This window comes from Talpa occidentalis, unplaced genomic scaffold (genome assembly GCF_014898055.3).
Source record: "Talpa occidentalis isolate TD23 unplaced genomic scaffold, MPIMG_talOcc4v2.1 talOcc4.13, whole genome shotgun sequence".
Classification (NCBI taxonomy): domain Eukaryota; kingdom Metazoa; phylum Chordata; class Mammalia; order Eulipotyphla; family Talpidae; genus Talpa; species Talpa occidentalis.
This window is the reverse complement of record NW_023601322.1, coordinates 15,582,025-15,608,891: the sequence shown is the minus strand read 5'-3', so window position 1 is coordinate 15,608,891 and position 26,867 is coordinate 15,582,025. Positions and strand designations below refer to the sequence as shown.

General features: G+C 36.0%; 1 protein-coding gene across 2 annotated transcripts in view; it reads left to right on the top strand.

Annotated features, from left to right (window-relative positions):
• Positions 1–26,867, top strand: part of DCC (DCC netrin 1 receptor) — a 1,038,093-nt gene that overhangs the window by 835,906 nt on the left and 175,320 nt on the right. For both annotated transcript variants that reach the window (XM_054694039.1, XM_054694040.1), the window contains exon 13: positions 18,657–18,798. In XM_054694039.1, the coding sequence (XP_054550014.1) occupies positions 18,657–18,798 (142 nt within the window). The remainder of the gene's footprint in view (positions 1–18,656; positions 18,799–26,867) is intronic.

Below are 26,867 nucleotides of genomic sequence, written 5' to 3'. Positions count from 1 at the left end.
GTGAGACCATCCGGTATTTTTCTTTTTCTTTCTGGCTTATTTCGCTGAGCGTGTTCCCTTCCAATGCCATCCATGTTGCTGCAAATTGCATGTGTTTATCTTTTTTGAGTGATGAGAAGATTTATTTATTTATGCATACAAGGACTGAGATACAGGCCAGAGGGTGGGGGTGAGAGGATTCATCAGAGACAGAGTGGGGAACAGAACAGGCAGATTGACTGAAATACACTGCTGAGGGGAGCAGTGAGTGAGTCAGGAAAGGTCTGCTGCGCCATGTGGGTATCTCCCTGACTGGGGATCGAACTCGTACTGCAGTGGCTACAGACACCTTCATAGGTTGCGTCTTAACCCCTTGTGCCACCATGGAGGCCCTTTTTCACTGTAATTTTTAAAGCAAATTCATAATAAGACAGGTAAAGAATTAAAAGTCAAATATTAAAAGATAACCTTTTGGTTATGCTTCTTTCAATGTACTCCTAGACTTCCTTCATATCACAATAAAGAAATTGTGGGACCCTAGAAAATCTGTGATAAGAAAAAGCAGGAAACTTTAAGAGTTTAACTTCTAGGCAGCCAAAAAGATGTTCATCAAATAATCAAACACATAGACCAAAACTTAGGATGGTGATAAACACTACCAGAAAAAATACATAGCCCATGAAACATTACATATATTTTCATTTCATTTTCTTGGGCTTACGCAGATAAGCAAGCATGCAAAATATGTGTCTGACATCTTTCAGCAAGTCCACACACAGCTCACCCATTCATCGTAGGCAGGAGTTACTACTTACTCTCTACATCCTCTATGCCCACCAAGAAAACACTCTGTGTGGGCTGGAACTATGTCTTTCTGTCAAGTTCTAATATACAAGAATCTTTTTAAAATAGAGTTGGATTCTAGCCTCAGTGAATTTCCCCATGGACTTTATTAGAACTTAAACAACTGAGCTCTTTGCAACTGCTTGAATTCCCTAATCATACCCTGATTTCTAAATGTCCTTAAAGGAGACACCTGAAGCAATGGAGTGAGACCATTATTCTGCACACTACCTTTTTCTGGAGGCCACATTTACCTAGATGGCATTGCCATCTGCAAACATTTGTGAGTGCCATGTGTCACTGTGCACCCTGCTAGTGACTAGGTATAAAAACAGGGGAATCAGGTCCTCAGGTCCCTCCAAGACAGTGTTTTTCTCCACTTTACAAATGTAGTTGGGATTTCTTTAAAAAAAAAAAAAACTCAATGTTTGTGATTGTGTGTGGAAATGAATTGAGAATTTGAAACCAAGTATTGCACAAACTGAGTTCATTATAATGCTCTAGTTTTTCGATAGGATAATTATTATTTTTTATATATTCTTTATTGATTTATAACACAGAACATACCATTCACACCCATTTAAAGTTATGCATCCATCACCACAATCAATTTAAAGGTATTTTACCACCTCTAAAAGACATGTTGTACCCATTAGGAGTCAACCCTCATTTCTCCCCAAATCCCTCTTAACTCAGCAATAGGGAATCTCTAACCTACTATCTGGCTCTAAGATTTGTCTGTTCTTCACATTTCATATAAATTAAATTGTATATCATTGTCTTTTGTGATTGGGTTCTTTCAATTGGAGTAACATTTTCAAGTTTCATCCATGCTGTAGCAGTATCAATACTATATTCATTTTCATGGTCAAATAATATTCCACGATATGGATATACTATCTTTTGTTTATCCACTCATCAGATAATATCATTTGACCTGGATAATGTTGCTCTGAACATTTATATATTAGTTTTTGTGTGGACATGTTTTCAGTTTCTTTGGACCTATATTTAGGAAGAAATTTCTGGGTCATATTAATTCTGTGCCTTTTGAGGAACTGCCAAACTGTATTTCCTAGCAGCTGTACCAAATTACATTGCTATCAGTAGTGCTATGAGTTCTAATTTCTCCACACCCTCATCAATATGTTATTATTTGTCTATTTAATCATAGCCATCCTGGTCACTATGAAGTGTTATTTCAAACTATTCTCACTTTGTAAATTTTTAAAATGTTTACAATGAAGAGGGTTTTTTTAAACAATATTATGTTTAATTAATTATTTGTGCAAATATTTGATTAATAGACATGAAAAAAATATAAAAAGTGGCTAGATCTCTGCCTTAATCAATTTTGAGGCCCTAAACCCTCAAAAATATATGTTAAAGTAGTAGGAAACTATGTCAAATATTTTTTTAGTTTACAAGAATTATCATTTCTAATACCTGTACCTAATTGGCTACAAACACTCAGAACACCAAAATGAAAACATACCAGTATGCACACCAGAATGTTTTGCTACTCTAATATACCCTAGTTTTAGAGCATTTTATTAAATCTTTACTGTTTTTTAAATAAACTGGATTTGAAACAATTATTTAGGTTCTTGTTATGCCTTAGAAAAAGATCTAAGATCTCTTTTGAAGATTACTATTGACTAATCTATCATATTCATGACAAAGGATCAACAAACTTTTCCATTTATAAATCATGAATATTTAATAAAGAAGATTAAAAATGGATTTCTATTGTTATCTGTTGTAACCTCGGACCCTCTCTCATGCCTATTGTTCCGATGGAAGTTTTAGCTTATTCTGAACCTACTTTCATATTTTCCAGGAAAACAGAAAATTAGTTACTTTGAGGTGAACACCAAGCAGCTTCTGTCCATGTTGTGGCAAAATTTAAAGAAAAATCCCTTATTATTGCTTAATATGTTTTTCAACTGGTTTTAATCTCCTTTTTAGTCCACTAATTATTCCGGAATTGTCTTATTCTTTTTTATGATCCAGTAGTGTTCATGCAGATATCATTTTAAGTAATCAACCATAATGTAATCAGTAATTAAAATTATAGCCAACTACAGGTGCTGCTAATTGTTAATCAATTAGATGCATAACGATTGCATATCTAATTGAAATACTGATTGACATATTGATAGTTACCCATAATTTTTTTTTCAAAAGCAGACTACCTTTTTACTATTCTTACATTGAAATAAGTTATTGAGGATGTTCCCAATATGTACACTCTGAGTAGCTTCTCCGGACTTTAGTGGGAAAGGAACTTGCTCTTTCTGCATGTATAAATAAAACTGGTACAGTTGATCAGAATTGACCTGACTGGCTGTGGAATGAGTCTTTGAATTTTAATTGGCTTATTTGCATATTAACAGACAACATTCTGCAGATGGTTGTGTGGGCCCTGAGTATCTGGATTTGGGACCATTATATAGGAATATAAGAGTCATTAAACGCTGATAGAATCCTATTTTGCCAGGAGGCTGCATTTGGTATCACTGTCAACCTGCTGATCAGCCTTTACAGAATTAATTAGTTCACATATTTATAGCAATTTGGTGGTTAGAATATCTGCATGTCAGAAAAAGATTTGACATTTATTTCTTTTGGAAGTTCACAAGACAGGCTCAAGCTTAAAAAGGAATATTTTATCTTCACCATCATAACTAAATTTATTCTGAATTTTCTAATCATTGAAAAGCATGAATGGGAGTCAGCCTAGTAAGAATAAGCAAAGACTGGGCATTGTATTATTCATCAAATAGTAACCATTTTCATTTAAAACCCTAAACTCAAATATAAGACTAGAATGTATTTCCCAAGAGGATATACATTTTATTGTTTATTTCACTTAATATGAATCTAATAAAAGCAATAGCTCAATGAATCTTTCACTGAAAATGATAATTCTCTTCAAGTCAAATGTTTTAGCTAAACTTGCCTGTTATAGCACCAAGCTTAGAACATAGCAAACTTTCAGGAAGTTTACTAAAAAAGTTAATATAGCAATCCATGTAAATAGCCAGATTTACTTAGATATTAATCAAAAAAAATAGATCATCAACTATCCAAAAATATTTTTTGTTTTAATTTTTAAATCAATAATGTAATTATGAGACCTCTAATCTCACTTTTGGATTATTCGTATCAGCAATGTTCAGATGTAGTAAGCACAGAACTCTCATTCTGTCAGCTACTATAACACAACTAAGAGTTTCCAAGTATAGACTGGGATGAGAAAAAAACTTAAAAAAATAGCACAAGGGCCTCCCCGAAGTGCAAGAGGTTAAGTCTTAGCACCATGAAGCTATCTGCAGCCACTGCAGCATAAGTTCAATACCCAGCCAGGTTGCTACACATGGCGTGGCAGGCCTCTCCTGTTTCGCCTGCTGCTCCCCTCAGCAGTGTATTTCAGTAGATCTGCCTGTTCTGTTCCCCACTGTGTCTCTGGTGAATCCTCTCCCTTCCCCATACCTCTGGCCTGTACACCAGTTCTTGTAGCATAAATGAATAAATCTTTAAAAAAATAAAAAAAGCACAACTTTGAAAACTTTACTTTGAATCTTTTTTAGAAAATGAGAATAGGCTTAGGCTGTGAATTTGAAAAGAGAAGCCTTCAAAATTCGAGCAAATACCATTTTTACCCAAAGTAATACAAGTAGGAAACACAAGGACTGCTATTTTATCATTCTATCTACTAGTATATTGTGCTATTTATGAAAATATGTGGCATTTCTTTTAATCCAGCAACTATTGACATCTGGACATTTGTGGTTTGGATGTACAATATAAAGGATAAATAATATTTTGGTCTGTCTTATGGCTTTACCTGAAGATTCCAATTGAAGAGAACAATTTGAGTCCCTTCATCCTTGGAAGTAATATTTCTCAAACCTTCATTTCTATCAGGCGAGCATGACAAAACAATTGTGATTCTGGAAGCAGCTAGCTGTTAATATGAGTTATGTGAATCTGACCTATAATCTCACCTGACATTTGAAACTCAAATATTTTCCCTTATTTCTCCAACACAATTAAAATATTTAGTCTCACTTCATTTTACGAGACATAAATAGCTATGTAAGTACTCTGTAATTACTGTACATTGTAACAAATGACCTCATAAATACATTGTAATGTCCCATGTAATTACATGGTAAATCGTGTCTTTGAGATGGCTGCTCTGAGATTGAAAGTCTGCTGGTTTCAGAGATTAATTACTTAGGGCCTAATTTGACAGTTTGCTTGAATATATGCCTCTGTTAAATAGCTGCTTCTGTGTATTTTTTAAAGAAATTCTCATGGTGAGTTTTTACTTCCTTATTGAATATAGACCTAGCTACAAGTATTTATCCCTAAATATTAGACTATCTAAATTTTGATGTACGTAAAAGCTAGAAGTGCATTATTCTATATAGGACGAAACTGATTTGCCATCATAAGTTCTTCCATCAAGCATTAGATAGAAATTGTTTTTATGACAAGAATTTTGAAAATTCTGCTTTATTATGCTAAAAAGATTTTTGAGTATAAGATGCTATAAAGTTTTTGTTATTTTGTTTTTGAACATTGTGCAACCTTTAAATGAATGTTTCATTCTTAAGAGATCAAGCTGCTATACTAAAATCATTTTACCATGAATACATAATTGCATTTCCCTAAGTTCTTACTGGTTATTCTCAATAAATGCAATTTATCCCATATATGAAAGAATTTTCATACAGAATAAATCAATATTTAAGTTCTTACCTATTTACTTCAGGATATGTAAATATCTAAGATCAGTTTAATATGAAATTGGACAAGTCACCTTCCTGCTCAAATCGTAGCTCGGTTTCTATTTTCTAAAATGAAAAGGAAACGGGAAATAAGTGGACACTGTTTTCTGCCTTAAATTATATATTGGTCTATTTTCTTGTGCCTTTCAAGGGCATAATTTTACATATAACTCCCCTGATGTATTTGTGTTCTGACTTTCTTAACTCTGGCTCCTGCATCAAGGCTATTATATAGCTTTTAGTAGTTTCATTTTGTAGGAATGATAGTCTTAGAAAGAACATGGTGATCTGAAAGAGTTAATGAGCCTCCCTAAACATCAAGCTTACTTCCAGGGAATGACTTAGGCACTGGAGAATAAAGTCTATTGATACTGACAAATTCTGAAATGTATTACTCGTAAGATCACTTTATCATGAACTCTAGGGAACAACCAAATTGCTTTATTGTAATGGAATTTTGTCAAAATGTGAATACCTCCTAGAAATTACATTCCCAGTTTCTAGGACCGGAAGAAATCTGATCTGGCTACTAGACTATGCATAGCAAAATATCACATGAAGAAAATGCTATTTTAAATCTTAGAGTTTACAAAAGGAAGAATGCTAGGTATATAGCAATTCTGCCTTTTAGTTTTTGGGTTTTTCCACTCTAAGATTAATTATGCTATATGTATTTGGGGATGATTTTCTTGGTTGGTTTAGAAATATTTTGTTAATTTCATTGAGCTGGTAAGAAAATCTCGCTAGTAGAAAAATTAAATATTTTTTTCTTTCTCCTAATGGTAGAGTTCATACATAGTTTCATATCTGAAAATCAGCTACAGCGGGATTATGATAATCAGTGGAGAAAGGCCTGTTTCTGTGGGCCAAATATCAGAATATGGTGAAATATGTCATCTAGAAACCACCTCTTCACAGATTGCCCTGAATAATTATTGAGTAGCAAGGAAAGTTTTCCAGCAATGTATAATCTGATGTTACAATCAGATGAAGTGTTTATGAAGATAATTCAACCTCAATGAAAATCATTCATTCACTTATTTCTCTGTGTTCACTACCCAATCATGTGAGTCCAAAGTTCTTTGAAAACTGGCTTTAGTTTTCATGTCCTCTTGTGAATTTAAAGCAAATGTACTATTACTACTATCAATGACTACAAAATTAAAAAATCAAAATAACTGAAATTTTGGATTTTCCAATTTTTAAGTTTCTAAGCCCTTTCACCTTGATTGCTTCTCAATTGCTAGTTGTATGATAGAATTAATCTTGTAATATATATTTGACATAGATAAAAATTCCTAATGTCAACTTAATAAAAAACAAAGTGGAATAGTATGTTTCTTGCCATTTATCTTACTATATTATTGAACATATTTTATTAGTAAAACTCTGTTCTCTATCTAAACAATGACCCAGGACTACATACTAGACTGAACATCTAATAATATTTTCTAAACACTAAGTGTAAGAATGAAGGAGGCTCCAGTATATTTCAGTGTACTTATACATAGGATTTCAGCTGTAGTGAGCATGTGTAGTGCATTTTTTAAGTTAATGGGGTAAGGGCATGGGTGATTTGGTAGAGGTAGAAAAGATTCTATGTTGCACTCAAAAAATATAAAATCAGAATCAGACATTATTTCAAATGTGAAAAAAATAGAGTTAATCACTGACTAGTACTTACTGCATGGAATGGGCATGATGTTTGGGGTCAGAGTTGAATAAGCCACGCCGTGAGTTGAATTATGGCCACGCTTACCTATAGTCTGCTCTTCATGTGTTTAACCTCTGAGCCTTATCTTTAAGCCATATTTTGAAGAACTGTTTGTGAAATGTTACTCTGAAAAGATGTGAAATGGGCCTCCCTGGTGGTGCAGGCGGTTGAGCCCCTCACTGTGAAGCTGTCTGCAGCCTCTACAGTGCAGGTTCGATCCCAGCCGGCCACAGAGAAACCCACATGGTGCAGCAGACCTCTCCTGTCTTGCCCGCTGCTCCCCTCAGCAGTGTATTTCATCAGTCTGCCTGTTCTGTTCCCCGCTCTGTCTCTGGTGAATCCTCTCGCCCTCCCGCACATCTGGCCTATACCCTGGTTCTTGTATAAATGAATAAATCTTTAAAAAAGAAAAGAAAAGAGAAAAGTTGTGAACTACTAGCCTAACAGACTCTCAAATTGTCAGTGTACAATGAGTGGCATATCTCTCTGTACAATGGCAGCCTGGGATGTCACAGTAAAGATTTGAAAACCTATTTGACCTTAATTTACTAGTTCACCTCCTCTTGTGCTGCTAAAATGGAGTAAGTTAGGTAAGTGATTAGCCTCTTCTTTTTCCCCAAAGTTTTGAAGATCAAGCCCTCAGAATTGGATTAAAGGAACAGAGAAAAGTGGTGGCACGTCAGTTTCCCAGCATCAGTTTAAATCTAGCCCATCTTACGTTAGCTAAGAAACTTAAAAATGGAACATAAAAAAATGTAGCATATTCCAGATGACATTTTTCACTACATGTGACTTTTTAAGAAAACTGACATGTGTCCATAGAATACATTCAAAAAAGACAGATCTGTGGGATGAATGCATATGCTGTTAACAGTCATTGCCAGGAGACCTGTGCACCTAAACGAAGAGGAGAAAGGAAGGTGATTAAGGATGTTCCTTCAGGAAGACTGGCCACAGCATCCACAGAAACAGTGTTAGAGGGCAGCAGTGCCTAGAGGGTGGTGTCAGAGTAGGCAGGTGGCGGACTTCAGGTGGTGAGTAGGAAGGTCAGTCATTTTGGGCAGTTCAGAATGTGAAAACAGGTAACATGTCTAGATTTAGAAGGAAACTAAATATTGTCAGGGAAATCTACCAGCCTCTAGTAGGTTCACAAAGGTGCGTGATCTCCTACTGGAGGACTTGTCTGGATATCTTGGGTATACCAGGCAGACAGACAAGGCAAAAGAACATTCACAAAGAATCCTGGCAGCATCCCTACCAGAGTAACCCAGTTACTAAAATTGGTACCAAATCAAAACGGATTTGCAGGATTTAAGTTGAAGTTGAACAACCTGAGAAATATCCCAGTGTGACTTAGGGGATTACATAACCAGGAATAGGATTTTTCCAGGTCAACTAAGGCTTAATTTCTAAATAGGAGTCCCACCGGCACTAGCTATGAGGAGTAGGAGGCCAGCAAGGAACAACTAGAGAGAAGGCTATTTCACAACTAAACAAACCTACTGATGAAGAAATGTTTGCATTTTTTCCAGGTCATTAAATAAAATCACAACAGGGTAGCATTTGTTTTTTTAAGCAATATTTCTTGCCTGAGTTTAAGGTATATTCATAAAATTTTATTGTAAATCAAGTATTCCTCAATTTGTGTGTAACCACACATTTATTATTTCACAAATATTTAACTCAACTTTTATGTGGTACTAGCAGACTTCACCCTGGAAATGTGTCACATAACATATTTGCTAACATACTTTTATGTCATTTTAAATAACTGTTGCTTACATGATCGCAAGAGTACCAATTTTAGTATGCCACCCGAATTTCTAACTTATCACCAGAGATTGCATATTTATAAATGAAGTAAAAACATGCCAAATTTGTAAGAAAGGCATTTAACTGCAGGACAAATATATGTAAGACCTTAATATCTTACTGACATTTTATCCAATCCATATTTGGCTAATATCATAAAGAATATAGGTTTATAAGAAGGTCAGTTTTTTATAATTGTCCAACAATTATACACTTAACATCATGTTAAATACTGATTTATTAGTACATTAGTTGCTGTTCCAGTCTGAAATTCAGTGAGATGTTTTCAACATCAGCAGAGATATTTATCCAGTATTTAGATAAGTATCAAAGTTTGAACATTGGTTGGTGCTGTTATTGGTTAATTTTGGTAACTTAGATATCGTTTATTCAAAATGATAAAATTGGAAAATGCCCTTCCCAATATTACTTAGAATATCGCCACAGACAGCCTTTGTTCCTACATCATCCTCTGTGAATTGTCATTGTTGATGCTATCAGCAGGTCCTGTGAACTTTTTTTTTTAAGTATATAGTTTTTCAGACAACCTTAACCCAGTAAATCCATTACCCTCTACCGAGTTGCTTATGCCAGAAACCTAAGAGTCACTCTTGATAACTTTTCTTCCTTTACACTTGACATTCAATAAATCACCAAGTCCTGTCAAGTCTACTTCCAAAAAATATATATTGCTTCTCCTCACCTTCCTGCATTCCTTTAGTCTCCGCTCTATTCCAAGGTCTCATCTTGCTACGTAGCCTCGCTATAACAGTGAATGTGACTTGACTCTAAAGAGTAAATTGCTCAGTAAATATTCATGGAAGAAAAAGGGTTCAAAAATGTTACCAGTTAATTTATTTCTCTCAGTGCACCTTTTGTTTCACAGAAGAAAAATTGTTTAGTCAGTACACAAATAAGTAGGCCCCTGTTCTGACCATTGTTAGTTGTACACGGTCTTGTTTGCCTGCACCCTTTTAACCCTTATTTACTTTTGCCTTCCTTTGTTCTAATCATCTCTATCTCTTGATCTCTCCATCTAAATTCCTTTCTTTTTCTCATTCCTCTTTTCCTCCCTCCAAGTACTTACAATTGATTGCTTAATTATTATGCACCAGAGCACTGAAAAAAACTTCCAAGCATGTTTCTGTTGTCCCCTTTTACTTTACAATTTTTTTTTATTTTATATATTTTTACATCATTTTTCATTGTTGCACAATGCATGCATTTTCATCTTGGTTACATACAAGATGAAATTCCCACCCCCCTTGTTTTGATCCTACTTCCTCTTCCCCCACCTAGTGTGTCTCTGGTTTATAGTTGCTTGTTGATTTTGATTTTTACTTTATTATAATTAGTCTTTTTCCTGGTCCCTTATTTAGGTTTTCTAGATTCCTGCTATGAGTGAGACCATATGGTATCTTTCTTTTTCTTTCTGGCTTATTTCGGTGAGCATGATCCCTTCCAGCTCCATCCATGTTGCTGCAAATTGCATGAGTTTATCTTTTTTTTGATTGCTGAGTAATATTCCATGGTGTATATGTACCATATCTTCTTGATCCAGTCATCTATTTTTGGGCATTTGGGTTGTTTCCAAAGCTTAGCTATTGTAAATAGTGCTGCTATAAACATAGGGGTGCAGGTGCCCTTTTGAATTAATGATTCTGTGTCCTTTGGGTAAATACCTAGGAGTGGAATTGCTGAATCATATGGAAGCTCCATCTTTAGCAGGTTGAGGAATCTTCACACAGCTTTCCATAGTGATTGGACCAGTTTGCACTGCCACCAACAGAGCAGGAGAGTTGCTTTTTCTCCATATTCTCGCCAACATTTGTTGTTGCTAGTCTTGTTTTTTTTTTTTTTTTAAATATGTACCATTCTCACTGGTATAAGATGGTATCTCATTGTAGTTTTGATTTGCATTTCCCTGATTACAAGTGATATTGAACATTTTTTCATATGCCTGTTGGCCATGTGCATTTCCTCTTTGGAGAAGTTTCTTTTTAGCTCTTCTACCCATTTTTTGACTGGATTATATACTTTGTTTTTGTTGTGGCTCATCAGCTCTTTGTAGATTTTTGTGATCAGTCCTTTATCATTAGTGTTGTGTGCAAAAATTTTCTCCCAACTGGTGGAGTGTCTCTTTGTTTTGGTTACTGTCTCTTTTGCTGTACAGAAGAGATAGGTACTATTATTAGCTTATATTGCAGAGGAAAAAACCTTGGCTCAGAGAGCTTAAGTGCCTCATTCACCAATAAGGAAGAGAACTGGTAAGGGAGTGAGTGCTGTGGACTGGGAGCATGGGGCTCAGTTAGTTAGCCATGGCAGTATTCTTGGCAATGGTAAATTAAGGTCTGAGTGAGGACAGTGGCAGAGGGAATGTAAATAAGGGGACATACAATGAAAATAGATTATTTAGAAGGGCTGATGGGCACTCTTATAAAAATTTATAGGGCCTCATGAGTACTAAAAGCATGTTTCATTCTTCAAGCAACTTCACATCAGATTCAACAAGTCACCAGAAATACAGAACCAGAATAAGGAGCAGAGTCCAAAACTGATTTTCAACTAAGTTTCAAGATACTTAGGTTCCTTTGTTTTTCACCCAATGCATTGTTTTTGTTTTTCAAATGAGGTAACTTTGGTTTACAACACTGTATGTGAGCCAGAGGTCAGGATCACACTTCAGATACATCTCACCACCACACACTCACCACCAAAGAATTCTCATTTGCTACAAGGACCTTCTTTCAAATGATGCCCTCCAATTCCCTTCTGTGGAAATTCTCTTTAACTAAAAGCACTTTTTTTCTTAAAGGCTCTCTACTACAGTAACTGAATCTGAAGAGTGGCTTGTCTACCTACAATTCACTCCAGAGAGGGTCCAGACAAAATTTCAGTATCCAGTGGGGTATGTGAAATTAGAAATAGAAGCTTAGCAAATATAGCTTCTGAGGAAGGCTGTGGATGCTGGGCTTACCAATTTCCCCCCCTGATTTCTTATACTCACATGCATCTACTATGAAGGAAAGATAAAAGAATAAATTATTGGAGCCCATGAATAGGATAATACCTCATCGCTAAATTAGACAGGATTATCTTTGACAGTAAATAATGGCCAAAGAGACTCTTTCTTTAAAATCAATAAATCTAACCACTCTCTGCCATGCTGATTTGTAAATGAATTCATTTTACAGTAACCAAAGAGGGAATAGAGGGATTGGGGGAAGCTAAAGTTTGCATTTTTTTCACAAATCTGGAAAAAAGTAAAATTCTTGATTCAAATAGAATACTACAACAGTGAAAAGGATTAATTTCTCCTTCTCAGATAATGAAAAGACCAGGAGTCAAGTCACAGCTACTAGAATTGATTTTTCAAAAGTCAAAGATCATGTGTTAAGTACTTTTAATAAAAATCATTACCAGGCTTGCCCATGAAGACTAGGTTATGTCACAAAACTATTCCTGTAACAGTGACAGCTTTAGCTGGCTTGGTGGGGAATGGGCAATGAAGCCTGAGCTATAGGGCACTGGCGAGCAGATCTCATAGAACATAAAATACATTGTGCCATTAACTAAGGAAATGTTAGTGGACATTTTCATTTAGCCTCCCAAAATAATATAATTTAGGATGTCCAGTCATATAATCTGTGGGGAAAGGACCTACATAGAATTTCACCACTGTAGTCTTTGTAATCTGCAGATGCTGCCTTGAAATCAATGAGAAAGCATTGAAAATGCTAATAAACTTAGCTGCTACCCCATATGAAGATGAATAAGAATGACAAATTACTTGCAAAGATGAATAATAACTGTTAAGGGGGTTCACCTCCTAGCGTGTGGAGTGTGTAACTGATTCTATTAATTAATTGCTGCTAGGCATTGATATTAAGGTATTGGCTATGTGGGAATAATTTATGTAATCACTGGAAATCTGAAATATGATAAAGAAAAATTATGATCTGTCAAAAACTAAGTATTGCTCATGTAATCATTAATATAATTAAGTTCTCCAGGCTGATCAAGTGATTTACAATCATTTGGTAGACATACTAAGCACAATTATTCTCCAGTTTTCAATATGTACATTGAGATTTAGGTCATTTATAAGAATTATGAGAGGTCATTCGATAAAGCCCTAGCAAAGCATTAGCTGGAAATCATAAGGTTCTATATATTAGTCTAATATTTAATATCTTCATTTATATTTCCATTTCTGATTGAATTTAATTTTTACTTTAAAAAACAAGGTTGTGTTCATTACAAAATCACCCTTCTTGTTTTACCAAGGGCTACTTATGGGGTGACCCATTGGATGCATTAAAAACTAATTATTTAAATGCACATGTATTCCTTTTGTAGGAGAATTTAAGTGAGTAGAATTGCCAAGTAGAAGTTCTGTGATTACTTGTTTTCATATGAAATAACAAAAGAACCTTAGACATAACAGTTGGGTGACTGACTTCTGGCTATTAATTAAACTCTGTGCATCAATTTCTTCCATTAAAAAATCATAAGATGGTAATATCTTCCATGACTACACTGAAGCATTGAAAAATAAAATGAGTAGTGGAATAGAAGTGTAATGCATGATATTCATCAACTCTGATTTTCTTGACAATTTCTAAAACACTTGAGAGCAAAGAACAAATACGTGGATGGGTAGGGCAGAGGAAGAAGTGTGTGAGTGTGTATGTAGTTAAGGCTAGAGTCCTCAGGAGCTAGGAACAATATATTATTATTATCTTATTCATTAATTTACCTCCCAAAGAACTTATGCAACTGCTTTAAGTCGGCACGTTGAGCTAACTATATGTCTAGTTAGCCTGACCTAAAAGATTAATTTTTCCAATCTGTCTCTCTTTTACATTGTCCTTTATGTCTCATTTGCACTCGTCACTAAGAATCTACTTAACTTTCACTTAAAGCTTCACCTTGAGCTTGCTCTTAATAATTCCCTCTGTCTTAAGTAATTTACCTATCTCTTCCAAGAAGTCCTACTGACATTGGAAGCATGGGCTCCTTGTGAAGACTTTTCTTAATCACATGAGACAGAATGAATCTCTCTCTCTATTTCCATTGTATATTTTGGAATTATTTTGGCACTTAGCACTTTATGTGCTCATTATTAGTTTATGTGGCTATTTCCTCAGCCAGAATAGATACCCCATGACTTAGCTGGGTATACCGTACTCTCAAAGATAGTACTTGTAACACAGCACACATGCAGTTAATGCAGGATGTTGAATGAATTACAGTCTCAGCCTCTTGGACTTCCATGTAGGCAATATCAAATAGTGAAGGATGCCAGCTTCAGACTTATATTATCTCATTCACATCCTGTCTCCATTGCTTTACTGACTACATAGCTTAAAGTTACTTAAGCATTATGTGTCCCAGTTTTGCATGACCCTAACAAGAGATTTCAACTTCATTGTGAAGATGAACAGTAGCTTGCAGAGTGCTTAGACCACTGCCCAGTCTGTAGTATGTGCAAGAAAAGTGTTAAGAATTAACAAGAGTAATAATTAGCTTCTCACATGTGATAGTGGGGGCTACATGAATGGTCTCAGTGGTGTCATCTGCTTTCAAATATATTCTAATAACATAGGTTCTATGTTCTAATAACATAGAACAATGAACTAGATTCTTTTAACTAAATGGGTTCTTTTAAAATGTCTAAAGCATGCTGAATATGTAACTACAGTTGATCCAGTCCCCAAGTTTGCATTTGCAAATTCAATTGCCACTAAAATTCATTTGTACCCTATAATCTGTGCCCTCGGTATGTTTGCAATCAGTTGCAGACATGTGCACCCTCAGAACTGAAAAACTTGTTTTCGGAAGTACCCATTCCCAGCTAAGGTTGAACAAAGAGATGCTCAATCTTCTTTCAGTTCTCATATATTCTTGGGCCTCCCCTGGTGGCACAGGCGGTTGAGCACAGAGCTGTGAAACTGTCTGCAGCCTCTGCAGCACTGGTTCAATCCCAGCCTGCCAGCAAGGGCCCCACATGGCGCAGCAGACCTCTCCTGTCACACCCGCTGCTCCCCTCAATAGTGTATTTCATTAGTTTTCCTGTTCTGCTCCCCACTCTGTCTCTGGTGAATCCTCTCACCCTGCTGTGCATCTGGCCCATAACCCAGTTCTTATATAAATAAATAAACAAACAAATAAATAAATAAATAAATCTTTAAAAAAAATAAACATATATTCTTTTTGTTGTCAAGTAACTGCTACCCTGTTTAAAAGCACCCCATGTATAGTATTGAAGTGCTGTCTAGTGTCCTGAGTGCAAGAAATATGTGGTGTGCATTGTGGAGAAATGACATTGTTTATTCAGATGTAATAGTGCAGTTGTCCAAGAGTTCAATGTTAATGAATTAATAATATTCAGTGAGGTGTCTTTAAACAGAGACACACATAAAGCAAAGTCTTATAGGAACGACTTAACAAAAAAACATGACAATCAAAGACAGGCACCTAAATCTGTATTTTCCTTAAAAGCAATATTTCAAAAGTTGTGATTTCAGTATTGGCAGTAATGTTTCCAGAGCATAACAACCACAAGTGTTGAGAATGCATATGGCTGGCATGTTCTTGGAAATTGTTAAAATGCAAGACAAGTCACTAACCGTGACTTTAGATGATGTTTTAAATTCTTTTACAAATAAATAAATAAATAAATAATTTTACCAAGAAAAAACTCAATCATTTGCAGAGTGACAGCTAATTTGTAGTAGATCTGCAAAGATCTGGAAGAAGAGTCTCACTTCTGTCTCTTCCAAGAGTACTGTTTTGCTTCAATTACATCGCCACAGGACAGAAGGGAGGTCAGTGTGACCCAGAGGGTTATGGGCAGGGGGCTCAGAAATACATTTCTTGACTCTTTGTTTTGCTTCTTTCAAATAGTCATTTATTTCTGCTACCTCAAAAGAACAATTTTGTGCTGTTATCTAAAAATAAATAAATAAATACATTGTATGAATTTTTTGTAGATCTTGGATATCAGTCCTTGTCAGATGTATGATGTGCAAATGTTTTCTCTCATTCAGTAAGGTGTCTTTTTTTTATTTTAATGATAGTTTCTTTTGCTGTGCAGATTTTTTTTTAGTTGATATAGTCCCGATTGTTTATATTTTATTTTGTTTATCTTCCTGTTTGGAGACAAATCCACAAAGATATTACTGAAATCTTTGTTGCAAAACGTTTTGTCTGTGTTTTCTTCTACATATGTTGTTTTTGTGTCTTATATCAAGGTTTCTTTTAATCCATTTTGGATTAATTTTTGTGCATGGTATAATACAATGTTCTAGTTTTACTCTCTTGCAAGTGACTGTCCGGTTTTCCCAACACCATTTATTGAAGAGATTTTCTTTTCTTCAGTGACATCTAAGTATTATATACACATTATTTTTTAAAGTTAAATAGTATCAACATGCTTATAAAAAAAGCCAATAGACTTCCATGCCTCACCCCAAACTCTGTTCCCATTCCCTTCACATGCCAACATTTACTACTTTTAGCTGTAATGTTTTTCCTGGAATTTGCTTTATGTTTCTCAACAATGTCCTTCTGTAGCTGTCCATAATTCACTCATTCACCAGTTTTAAATATCATGTATGGATCTAATTTACTGCAGGAATTTAGCACTCTTAGGCTTCCCTCCCCATTGCCCCTTCCTTAATCTTCATCCTTTTTTCTCCTAGTCCTGCTTCTCCTTTTCCTCCTTCCTCTTGGTTGAAGTACAAAATGCACTAATCCTAAGCATCTATTAATATACATATTAATTATTATATTAGTATATTAATTTTCTAGGACTGCCACAACAAATTCCACAGATTGAGTACAAAAACAAAAGGGATTTATTTTTTTCTGGAGGCAGAAAGGTAAAGGTAAAGGTATCAGCAGAGTAGTTTCTTCTGTGGCCTCTCATCCTGGCTTGTAGATGACCTTCCTCTTCCCTGATCGTTACATGTTCTTCCTCTCTGTGTGTCTGTTTCATAACCTACTTTTTTTGTGATAAGACCAGTCATAGTGAACTTAGGCTAATATGAATAATCAAATCTTGTTGGCCACTTTAAAGGTCCTGTCTCCAAATACAGTCACATTCTGAGTACTGGAGAAGAGGGCTTCAGCATGTGAGTTGGGGAAGGATTGGGAGGGGAATAATTCAGCCTATAACTTGGTCTTTTGACTATTGCTTCCACCTAAAATGTGAAATAAAGATGCACAATATTTCCATCACCCCCCAAATTCTCCTTCACTGAATATACAATTTCCTTCTGCCACTGTCACAGGCACCTCCCCATTAAATTCTGGGAGATTACTTTTAATTTGCCTTCTAATCGACCTATTTGATATTTAACTTGTGCAACCAAATTTTAATTGTTGGAAATTTTTAAAACTAGTTCATTATTTTTGTGTTACTTTCCTGCTTGTGGGTGCAATATCTTTTCTTTGATTATTAAGATATTAATTATATCTTTTTGTTTACTTTTTTGCTCTAAGCATTAATGCTATTTCTTTCAAGTGCCATTAGGTCCTTATGTGTTTATCTTTTTTGCTAGAGGCTTTTTTTATGTCTGCTGGTCTTAAATTCTCAGTTCACATAGTAATGAAATACTAAAAAACTGATTGTACAGTACAAATTTTAATGCATGAGAGGGAATTAGTAAGTGACCTCACAGCTAGGACATTGGCTAAGGACTGAGATGTTTTCCCCAGGGCCAAACAATTTTCCTGTAGGATGATTATCATTTTGCCTGGACAGTATACACCTGACTATACTGCTCTGATATCACTTGAAGGAAGAAAACTTGAGTGTCATGTCTTTGATTTAATAACCTTTGCCCTCATCCTTATTCTCTTCTCTGCCTGTTCTCTCTAAACTGTGCATTCTCATTCAATGCTCCTAGACAATAAAGCCCACTGCTCCAAGGTCAGGAAAGGTTAGACTGGTTTATCTTCATGTGGAGAGGACATTCACTCCATTTCTATTTCTCCACCATTCCTCAATGCTGCCTTCCGATGTCTTTAAGAAGCAACACTTTCCAGTCTTCCATGATTTTTTTTTCATATAAATCACCTTGTATTTCATAAGTAGCTCTTAAAAAATATTTAGAGTTCTTCTGTCTCCATTGAATCAGTTACCATACTTTCTTCCAATTATTACTTTCTTAGTTGTTAATGTGTCTCATCCGCTATAAAACTGCATTTTTATTTCCTATGGGTTTATACCCTTTAGAATATTTTACTGTTAATTTGGTGGAATTTGTAAAGGTGAGGCAATAATGCATGTAATTAATCAAGTGAACTGTATTTTTATCAAAATCAGGTAAATAGAAATACTGACAGATTATAGGAATAGATTTAATTTTCTTCTAAGGGGTAATCCCTGACATTTCTTGCCTCTCTGTTTTACTCACACTTTAAATTAGAATCTTTTCTTTGACTCGAACATGTCGTCTTTCTTTTCTCCAGTGTTTTAATTTACATCTATTATTTTTCAGAGTATCAAAGTAAGCTGGTTGCCTCCTCCATCAGGAACACAAAATGGATTTATTACTGGCTATAAAATTCGGCATAGAAAGACAACCCGAAGGGGTGAGATGGAAACACTGGAACCAAACAACCTCTGGTACCTGTTCACAGGTCAGTGTTAACCTGGTGTCACCCTGCAAAGTGTTGATAATGCTAAGAAAAAACATTTACTGCTACTTCAAGGAAACATTCATTTATTTTTTTCATGGTAGAGGACATAAATCTGAAGAAGAATGCTCTTCATATTGTATTTTCACATGATATTCTCAGTTATATTTCAATACAATTTTACTTCTGGGTCATCATCTTAATAAACATAGCACATGCTTTTTATCCATGTTTTAGCATTGTTGATTCACCAAAATCCCTTATTGTCTAGTAACTTCCAACTTTTTATCTAGTAACTTTTAAAAGTCATCTAATGAAATGGTCACAAGTTTAAGTCAGATTGATCCCCTCTTCCCTCAAACTCTAGAGGTGGGTTTGGGGTTAGAAAGTAGGCAGAATGGTAGTTTGAAGAGTAGAGAGGTTATTCTGCTTTTCATAATTTTAGATTCACATTTGAGCAATATTGGTAGAACTCATAGTAGGAAAAATTTTCTGTGAAATCTGGATCCAGTTTCCAGGCAGTGGAGATTTTTTTTTTAATTTAATAAAAGAATAATTGCATATTTCTTTAATTATAGGAACATTTAATTCAAGTTAGTCCACATTCTTGGGAAACAGTGCCCAGGCAAGAATTCAAAGTGATGTCTTTGGGGGTGTAAGCCCCTGAAAACCACAGTGAGGAAGGAAGGAAATGAATCAGAGAAATCAAATAATGGTAGAGTATTATTGAACTGATCATGTATATAGAACAGAGCTTGGTTTGCCTCTTGCAGTGTCTGCTGAAAGGCCATATGTGTCTTACAGTGGATGACTGGACAAGAAGTATGAGTAGTTTCTCTCTTCTTTCATTTGTCAAAGCCCATCAGTAAATTGTTATTATTCTGTATCTCTATACAGTGGCCTGGGAAGCCAGAACTTCCCATAAGTATGCAAGCAGGGATTTTCTTGTTGTCAGTCATCACATATTATGATGTTGGTTTGATGTGAGGTAGCAGGAGTACTCCATACTTTCTACCCCAAAAGAAGAGCATGAACCGTTATCAGGAATTTGGGAAGGAAGCAGGTAGTAGTAGCTCATGACCTGGTTTAGTGGGTAAAGTAGAGCAAATCTGGACTGCCACTTAAACTAGGTCTGGTATAGTAATGTAAACGAAAATTTTTAACATATAACTCATGGATAAACTATCATTACAGGGCCTCCCAGGTGGCGCAGTGGTTGAGCGCTGGGTTGCGAAGCTGCCCGCGGCCTCTGCGGCGCCGGTTCGATCCCCAGCTGCTCCCCGGCCACCAGAGGAGGGTCCCACATGGCGCACAGACCACTCCTGCCGCCCGCTGCTCCCCTCAGCAGTGTACTTTGGTCCTTCTGCCTGTTCTGCTCCCTGCTCTGGCTCTGGTGAATTCTCTCACCCTCCCGGCTTCTGACTGTACCCAGTGCTTGTATAAACCAAACAAACAAACAAACAAATAGATAAATAAATAAGACATGCCTCTAGAAAATTAAAAAAAAAAAAAAACTATCATTACAAATGAAAAAAGTAGCACCTTATTTTTTTCTTTCTCTGTAGAAGTACTCAGTAAATTTCTATTTAAAAATCATAACACATATTTTATAATATTTTATATAATATTAAATTCATAATTATTTTGTAAACATTTATATTACATTAACATACTGATATAATTTTTAAATATATATATTATAGCATTACAGAACACACACACACACATACACATTAACCTGCTCTCTCAGACTGCTGTCTAATAGTTGATTCGGTCTGTTTTTTTGCCTTAGTTTTTTTTTTTTTTTCTCCCAAGATAGATTACCAAAAATAAGATTACTTTCTTTACATCAGGACCAAATCTCTTAGGCAGGTATTGTTGAAACTAAGTGGAAATCATGGCTCTCTACTATATAATTTTAAAGTTTAGCAAAAGCCAGCATTCTGTCTTTTTTTCTGATGAAATAATGGAAAGAAGATAAAAATAGTTTAAGTTGAAGTGTTCATTGGATATTTAGTACAACATGTATTGTACTTTGAAAGAAATCACCAAAATTGAAAATGTTGCTGAAAAATGGTTAATGTAATTCCTAAGACTTAGTAATGGACTAGAAAAAGAGACTCTTAAGGATAATTTAATTCAGTTCTTGTGTTTTAATATAGACATTTGAAGCCCTGAAACTTTTTTTAATCACTGCTTTGTCTTTTTAAATGAAAGATTAAAAATACAAACTTCTTTTTATAGATTAATTAATTAAAGGATGAGTGTTCTAATGGAAAAACTATGGATTAGATGTTTAATTCACAGAAATATAAATGGCCACTAAGCATGATAAAATGTTCAATCTCGTTAGTTGGGAAATGTATATTAAAACAAAAATGAGTTATCATTTTCCTTTGACTAAAGTAATAGAGGAAAAAAATGAGTGATGCTACCCTGTTCTGGAAAGCATTGAGAAAAATATAAACTCTCTTATAATGCTTCTAAGACCAAAAAATTACATAATTTTTCTGGAGAACAGTATGTATATATGTGTTTTATATAACTATGTGTCTATATATGGATGTGTATATGCATGGTTGCATATATGTACATATATGTTTTCATAAAGGTATACTTCAGAGTTCCAATCACTCAGATTTATTCCAATTTTGCAGCCATATGTTTTGCAGTTTTTAATCTATAAATGTGTTAATTGTTACTTTAATAGCAAATAATAAAAAAGACACTACTATAGACAATTACCTAGAAAATTCAGATTATAATATGGTAGGATACTATAAAATAGTTATGAAAATATTGTAATGTAAAAATGTTAAATTCCATGTTAAATATTTAAAGCACATTAAGTAAATAATTCAGTTATTTATAAACCAAAAAAATAATTCATATAAGAAAACATTTATAAATACCAAATGTTAATACTGACTGTTACTTTTGTAACAATAAAAATTTGTATCTTTAATTGTATGTGTTAAGTGAAAAAATGACATAAAATATCAAGACTAATGTCAATCACTAACAATTTTCTGCCCATTAAGCAGCTAAGAGGAGACTGGTCTGGAAAATAAGTAAAGAATAGTAGTCACATTGCACATTCCCACTTCTGGTGGGAATTATTTAGTATTTATGTTTTTTTCTCCAAATAGTACTTAAAGCATTCAACTCACTAGTATTAAGCTAAGAAGATACCTCCTTAAATATACAAATTTTTAGAATTTTCTCTCTCAGAAGGTAAGACCTTGTTTTCAAGTAGCCATACAGAGCAGCCAGTATTAGCTTTTTCACTAGCACACGTCATCCTAATTAGTCCGAGAGCTTCCATGCAAATACCATAAATATGGTGGTATAAAACAATAAAATGTATGTTGCAGAAGTCCAGATATCTAAAATCAGGGTTAGTACAGTTCCTTCTACAGGCTCTGAGCTAGACTCAATCCTATGTCTGGCTCCTAATACCCTCTGGTGGTTATTGGTAATCCTCATGGTGGTTGCTGGTAGTCCCTGACTTTCCCTGGCTTTTAGAGGCGGTGCTCTTCTGATCCCTACCTGCATCTTTCCATCATCTTCCTCTGTGTCTCTGTGTCCTCACTTCTTATAAGTGCACAGTTCATTGGATGTAGACCTACTAAACCCCACAATGGTTTTACTTTGAGATCCTGAACAAATTATATCTATTAATACCCTATTTCTAAGGAAGGTCACATTCTGATATTTCAAGTATGCGTAAGTTTGGGGGAGACATTATTTAACTCCCTATGAAGCAAAAAGTTTCCCAAGTCTGCTGCTTGGGGGAGTTTACTGCTTAGATTCTGCTGCTTGCTGGTGTGGAGAAGTTGCTGGGTGTATTGCGTATCCACAGTAGTAGCACAGCTACCTTGACACCCATCCCAAACAATAAAGAATGCTTGTGGTATGATGGATGGGGTGACAAGTTTCCTCATACAAACTGTAAAAAGCCTTACCATCCCTGCAATTTAGGGCACAGTCTTTCGGGAGTGATCCCACTGAGCCCGCTGGCATGACAATCAAATCTTACTCTCCACCTCTATGAGTGCCACCTGATTTCTCTGAGAAATTTCCATAACATCCACAGACTATTTTCAATACTTTTCCTCTCAAGGACAATCATTTTGAATTATCCTACAATAAATTTTATTCAAAAATAAATAACTGTCATATATTGTATCCATCTAAAATCTGTGATATTTTATCGATCTAGAATCTTAACAATTAAAACTTCTAATCAACATGGGATAAATCATCACTACTCTGGTTTATATCATTCTAGCCAAAAGCAAAGAAATGGGATCAATTAATTGTTATTAAAATAGCTCATAAATGTCCATTCCCATCTTTATAGATTTGTCAGACACAACTCCAAATATGACTTTTTCCAATATTTTTCATTATTTTTTTATTGACATAACATTGGCTTATGTAATGCTTCATGATTCAAAGATACAGGGTTATACCTCTTCAGATGTGTGTTACCACAACACACCCACCACCAAGGTGGCCTCCAAATTTGAAGTTTTCACTCACACTGTTCCTTTTTCATTTCAAGTTATAAAATGAATTTGTGAATGCAAACATAATCTCAGCAGTTATATTGTAACTGTTATAATATTTACTGAAAAAAGGCACACTGAATTCAATTTAAATTTGAACAAAAGAAATAGAACCAGCCAGAGAATAGCTTCATACTCATAAAATACTAAAGCAAGTTTTGCAAAGTCTCTGCCTTCCTCTTCCCTGCTTTATGACTCAGCATCAACAATACCTGTTAACAGCATTCTAAATATTGTGGGAATGCCTTCAATCAAAGAATCAGGAAGAACTGTATACACACTTAGATTGCCTGGGATTTTGTCCCCAGAATAGATTTAGTAATTTACACACTTGGTAGTAAGCAGAAGTGTAAGGGGGCAGGAATGGGCACAGTGCAGGTTTTCTTATCCAGCAGCCTGGCTAAAAGGAGAGAGTCCTGGAGCCCTCAGTGGCTTTCACAGACTTTTATTGGGATTTTACTGGGTACTGTAGGGGCAGGAAGACCACAGTGCAGGTTTTCAGATCCAGCAGACCGGGTAAAGGAGGAGTCAGGGTCCTCAGTGGTTTTGCAGGTCTTTTATTGGGATTACCAGGTACAAGGCAGGCAGGGGTGCTGGGGGACCAGGAGGCTGGCAGGCCTCCCAACGCCCAGCAAATCTTCACCCTATCTGGGCTCTCTGGCCCTCTCTGCTTCTCTCTCGGCTTCTGTTCGTTCTCGGCTTCTGCTGGCATCCCCGTGACATCGCCCTTAAAAGCCCACTCTCAGCCCAGGTGAATCCCATCTACCCATGCCCACACCCTACTCCAGGTGCCCGCCATCAGGCATGCATTCAGGACCGCAAGGATCCATCATCTATCCTGCTGGCGGGAGGGCAGAAAAACCTGATACTTCTTACCTTACACTACAAGAAGTAACTGATTTTCTATATGAATCTGCAGCATTTTAAGATGGACAAGATTTCACCCTATGTTTCCAATGCCTATGAGATACATGGTTGTATTGATTTGACTTTTAGGAAATTGAAAATGCCAGAATGCTGAATTTGGGTGATGTAAGTATTCAGGTGCAGTCCTCTGATAGACAGGTGTTTTTGTGTGTATTTTTTTTTTAACTAGAATAATGAGACATCTGCAATAACAAAGTAATTCAAAGTTATAACAAGGATTTCAAATACGAGCTATCGGTTTTATTGTGGAACCCATGTTGACTAAATTTGAAAGTGATGTTTTTAATTCTGAGTGCTCTTCAGGGAAGCTTGTTTGGAATTGAATTTAAGAATTTTCTTGTTTCATGGCCAATGGAGAATAAACAATGCTAACCATGCATTGGTATTTTATCAACTGAAATATTGAAATGATGGCACAGCAATTTTATCACAAAGTTAACATTAGGGAAGTAAAGGGGAATTATACTGTTTGAATAATGTATCATCTCTGACATTAGGAGCTAAGCAATTAGAAATAAAGCAGAAGAATTACAGAGCCTAAAGTCACTTAAACTAGGGTGTAAGGTAAAATAAGTTGATTGGGCTTTTTATGTCTTTGGCCTCTGTGGTTATCACCTGCGGCCTTGATCTCCCTAACATAGAAGGCTCATGGGTGTGGTGCACTTGTGCCTGATTATGGACACCTGAGCATGGGTATGTGCGCATGTACAAATGTGTACACCTGTGCCTAGGAGGGAGGGGCTATAAGGATGACTACCCTACCTGGTGAATAGGTGTGTGACCACAGAGAGGCGATACACGAGAAAACTCCAGCAAGAGCCCAGAGAAAAAGCTTAAAGATTCATGGGGGTCTGGGGGGCTACCTAGCTTGCCTGCCTGCCTCCCAGCACCCCCTATCAGGCCCATGCCTGCCTCCTTACATGGCCAGCCTGCCTGGTGTGCCTGTGTACCTGGTTCCCTGAGAGAACATGAAAGCCTGTACAATCCACTGAGGGCTCCAGGACTATCCTTTATCCTTCTGCCTGAATCCATAGTGAAAATGCCCCGTGCCTGCTTGCACAACAAGGGATAGAAACAGAAGCATTCTGCTTTCAACACTAAAAGTTTTTTTCCAGGTAAGAAAACAACTGCTATAACACTATTTCCTTTAGAATAAGGTTCTACTTAAAATCAGCTTGAAAATGCACACACACTTGGCCTAGGGGACTAAAGTAAAAAATTAAGTAGTGCTATTTTACTTTATTATATTAATGCAGTAATGAATTTATAATACATCTCATAATATTAAAATTCAGAAAATTGTTCTTAATTAAAAGGGAAATCAATAGACAGACTAATAAATGAGCTTTGATATATTTTCGTGCAAGCAGTTTTTGTCATTTGTTTATCAAAAGAGCACTATAAGATGGAAAAGCAGGTATTATTACCTAATTACTTTATATGGGAAATTAAGATTGAGAGAGCTCTCAGTACTTCTAAAACTTGCCCAATCCTGTACCCCTCACAGAAGACAAGCAAAAACATCTGCAGCCTAGAATTTTAAAGATTTATGTATTTATGCATACAAGAGCTGGGGTACAGGCCAGAGATGCGTGGGTGAGAGGACTCACCAAAGACAGAGTGGGGAGCAAAACAGGCAGACTGACCAAAATACACTGCTGAGGGGAGCAGTGGGCGAGACAGGAGAGATCTGCTGCACCATGTGTGTAGCTCCCTGGCCGGCCGGGGATGGAACTCGTGCTGCAGAGGCTGCGGATAGCTTCATAGCGCCATGCTTAACCCCTTGCGCCACCAGGGAGGCCCTAGAATTTTGAGTGTACTATCCAGGCTGCCTCACTGAAAAACCAAATTGTCTGGTTCTGCTTATCCCTGCATCATACACTTATCTGAACAACCAGGAGCTGTTCACAGGTTTGATTATGTTGATAAAAGTTTGGGATAGAAGGCACCCAATTTAAAATCCTGACATTTGGATAGATATTTTGAAAGGCAAATTTAAATTTTCTACCCCACTGTGTAAAATTAGGATTCATGTGTAGATAATACTTTGGTAACACAGGTTCAGGGCAATCTACCTAAGAATTTCCTGCAAAGTATTTCTGTTGGAATAGATTCACTCCATTAAAGCACTTTTACTGGGACAATTGTGTTAGATGTACTGCTGAATAGCGCTAGATAGGCCATTTTATTAATTAAAGTATTTTAATATTGGGATTTCATATCTATTTTAAAAGTTTTTATACTTAATCTAGAATTTCTAGGTGTTCATAGTGAGAGATTCCATAGCTATATTCTAGAATAAAATGAAAAATAAAAAGTAATTTAAAATGTGCTACTTTGGGCCTCCCTGGTGATACAAGGGGTTAAGACACAACCTGTGAAGCTAACCGTAGCCATTGCAAGCACAAGTTCAAGCCCCGGCCAGGGAGCTACCCACATGGCATAGCAGACCTCTCCTGGCTCGCCTGCTGCTCCCCTCAGCAGTGTATTTCAGTCAATCTGCTCCCCACTCTGTCTCTGGTGAATCCTCTTACCCACCTTGCACCTTGGGCCTGCACCCCAGTTATTGTATGC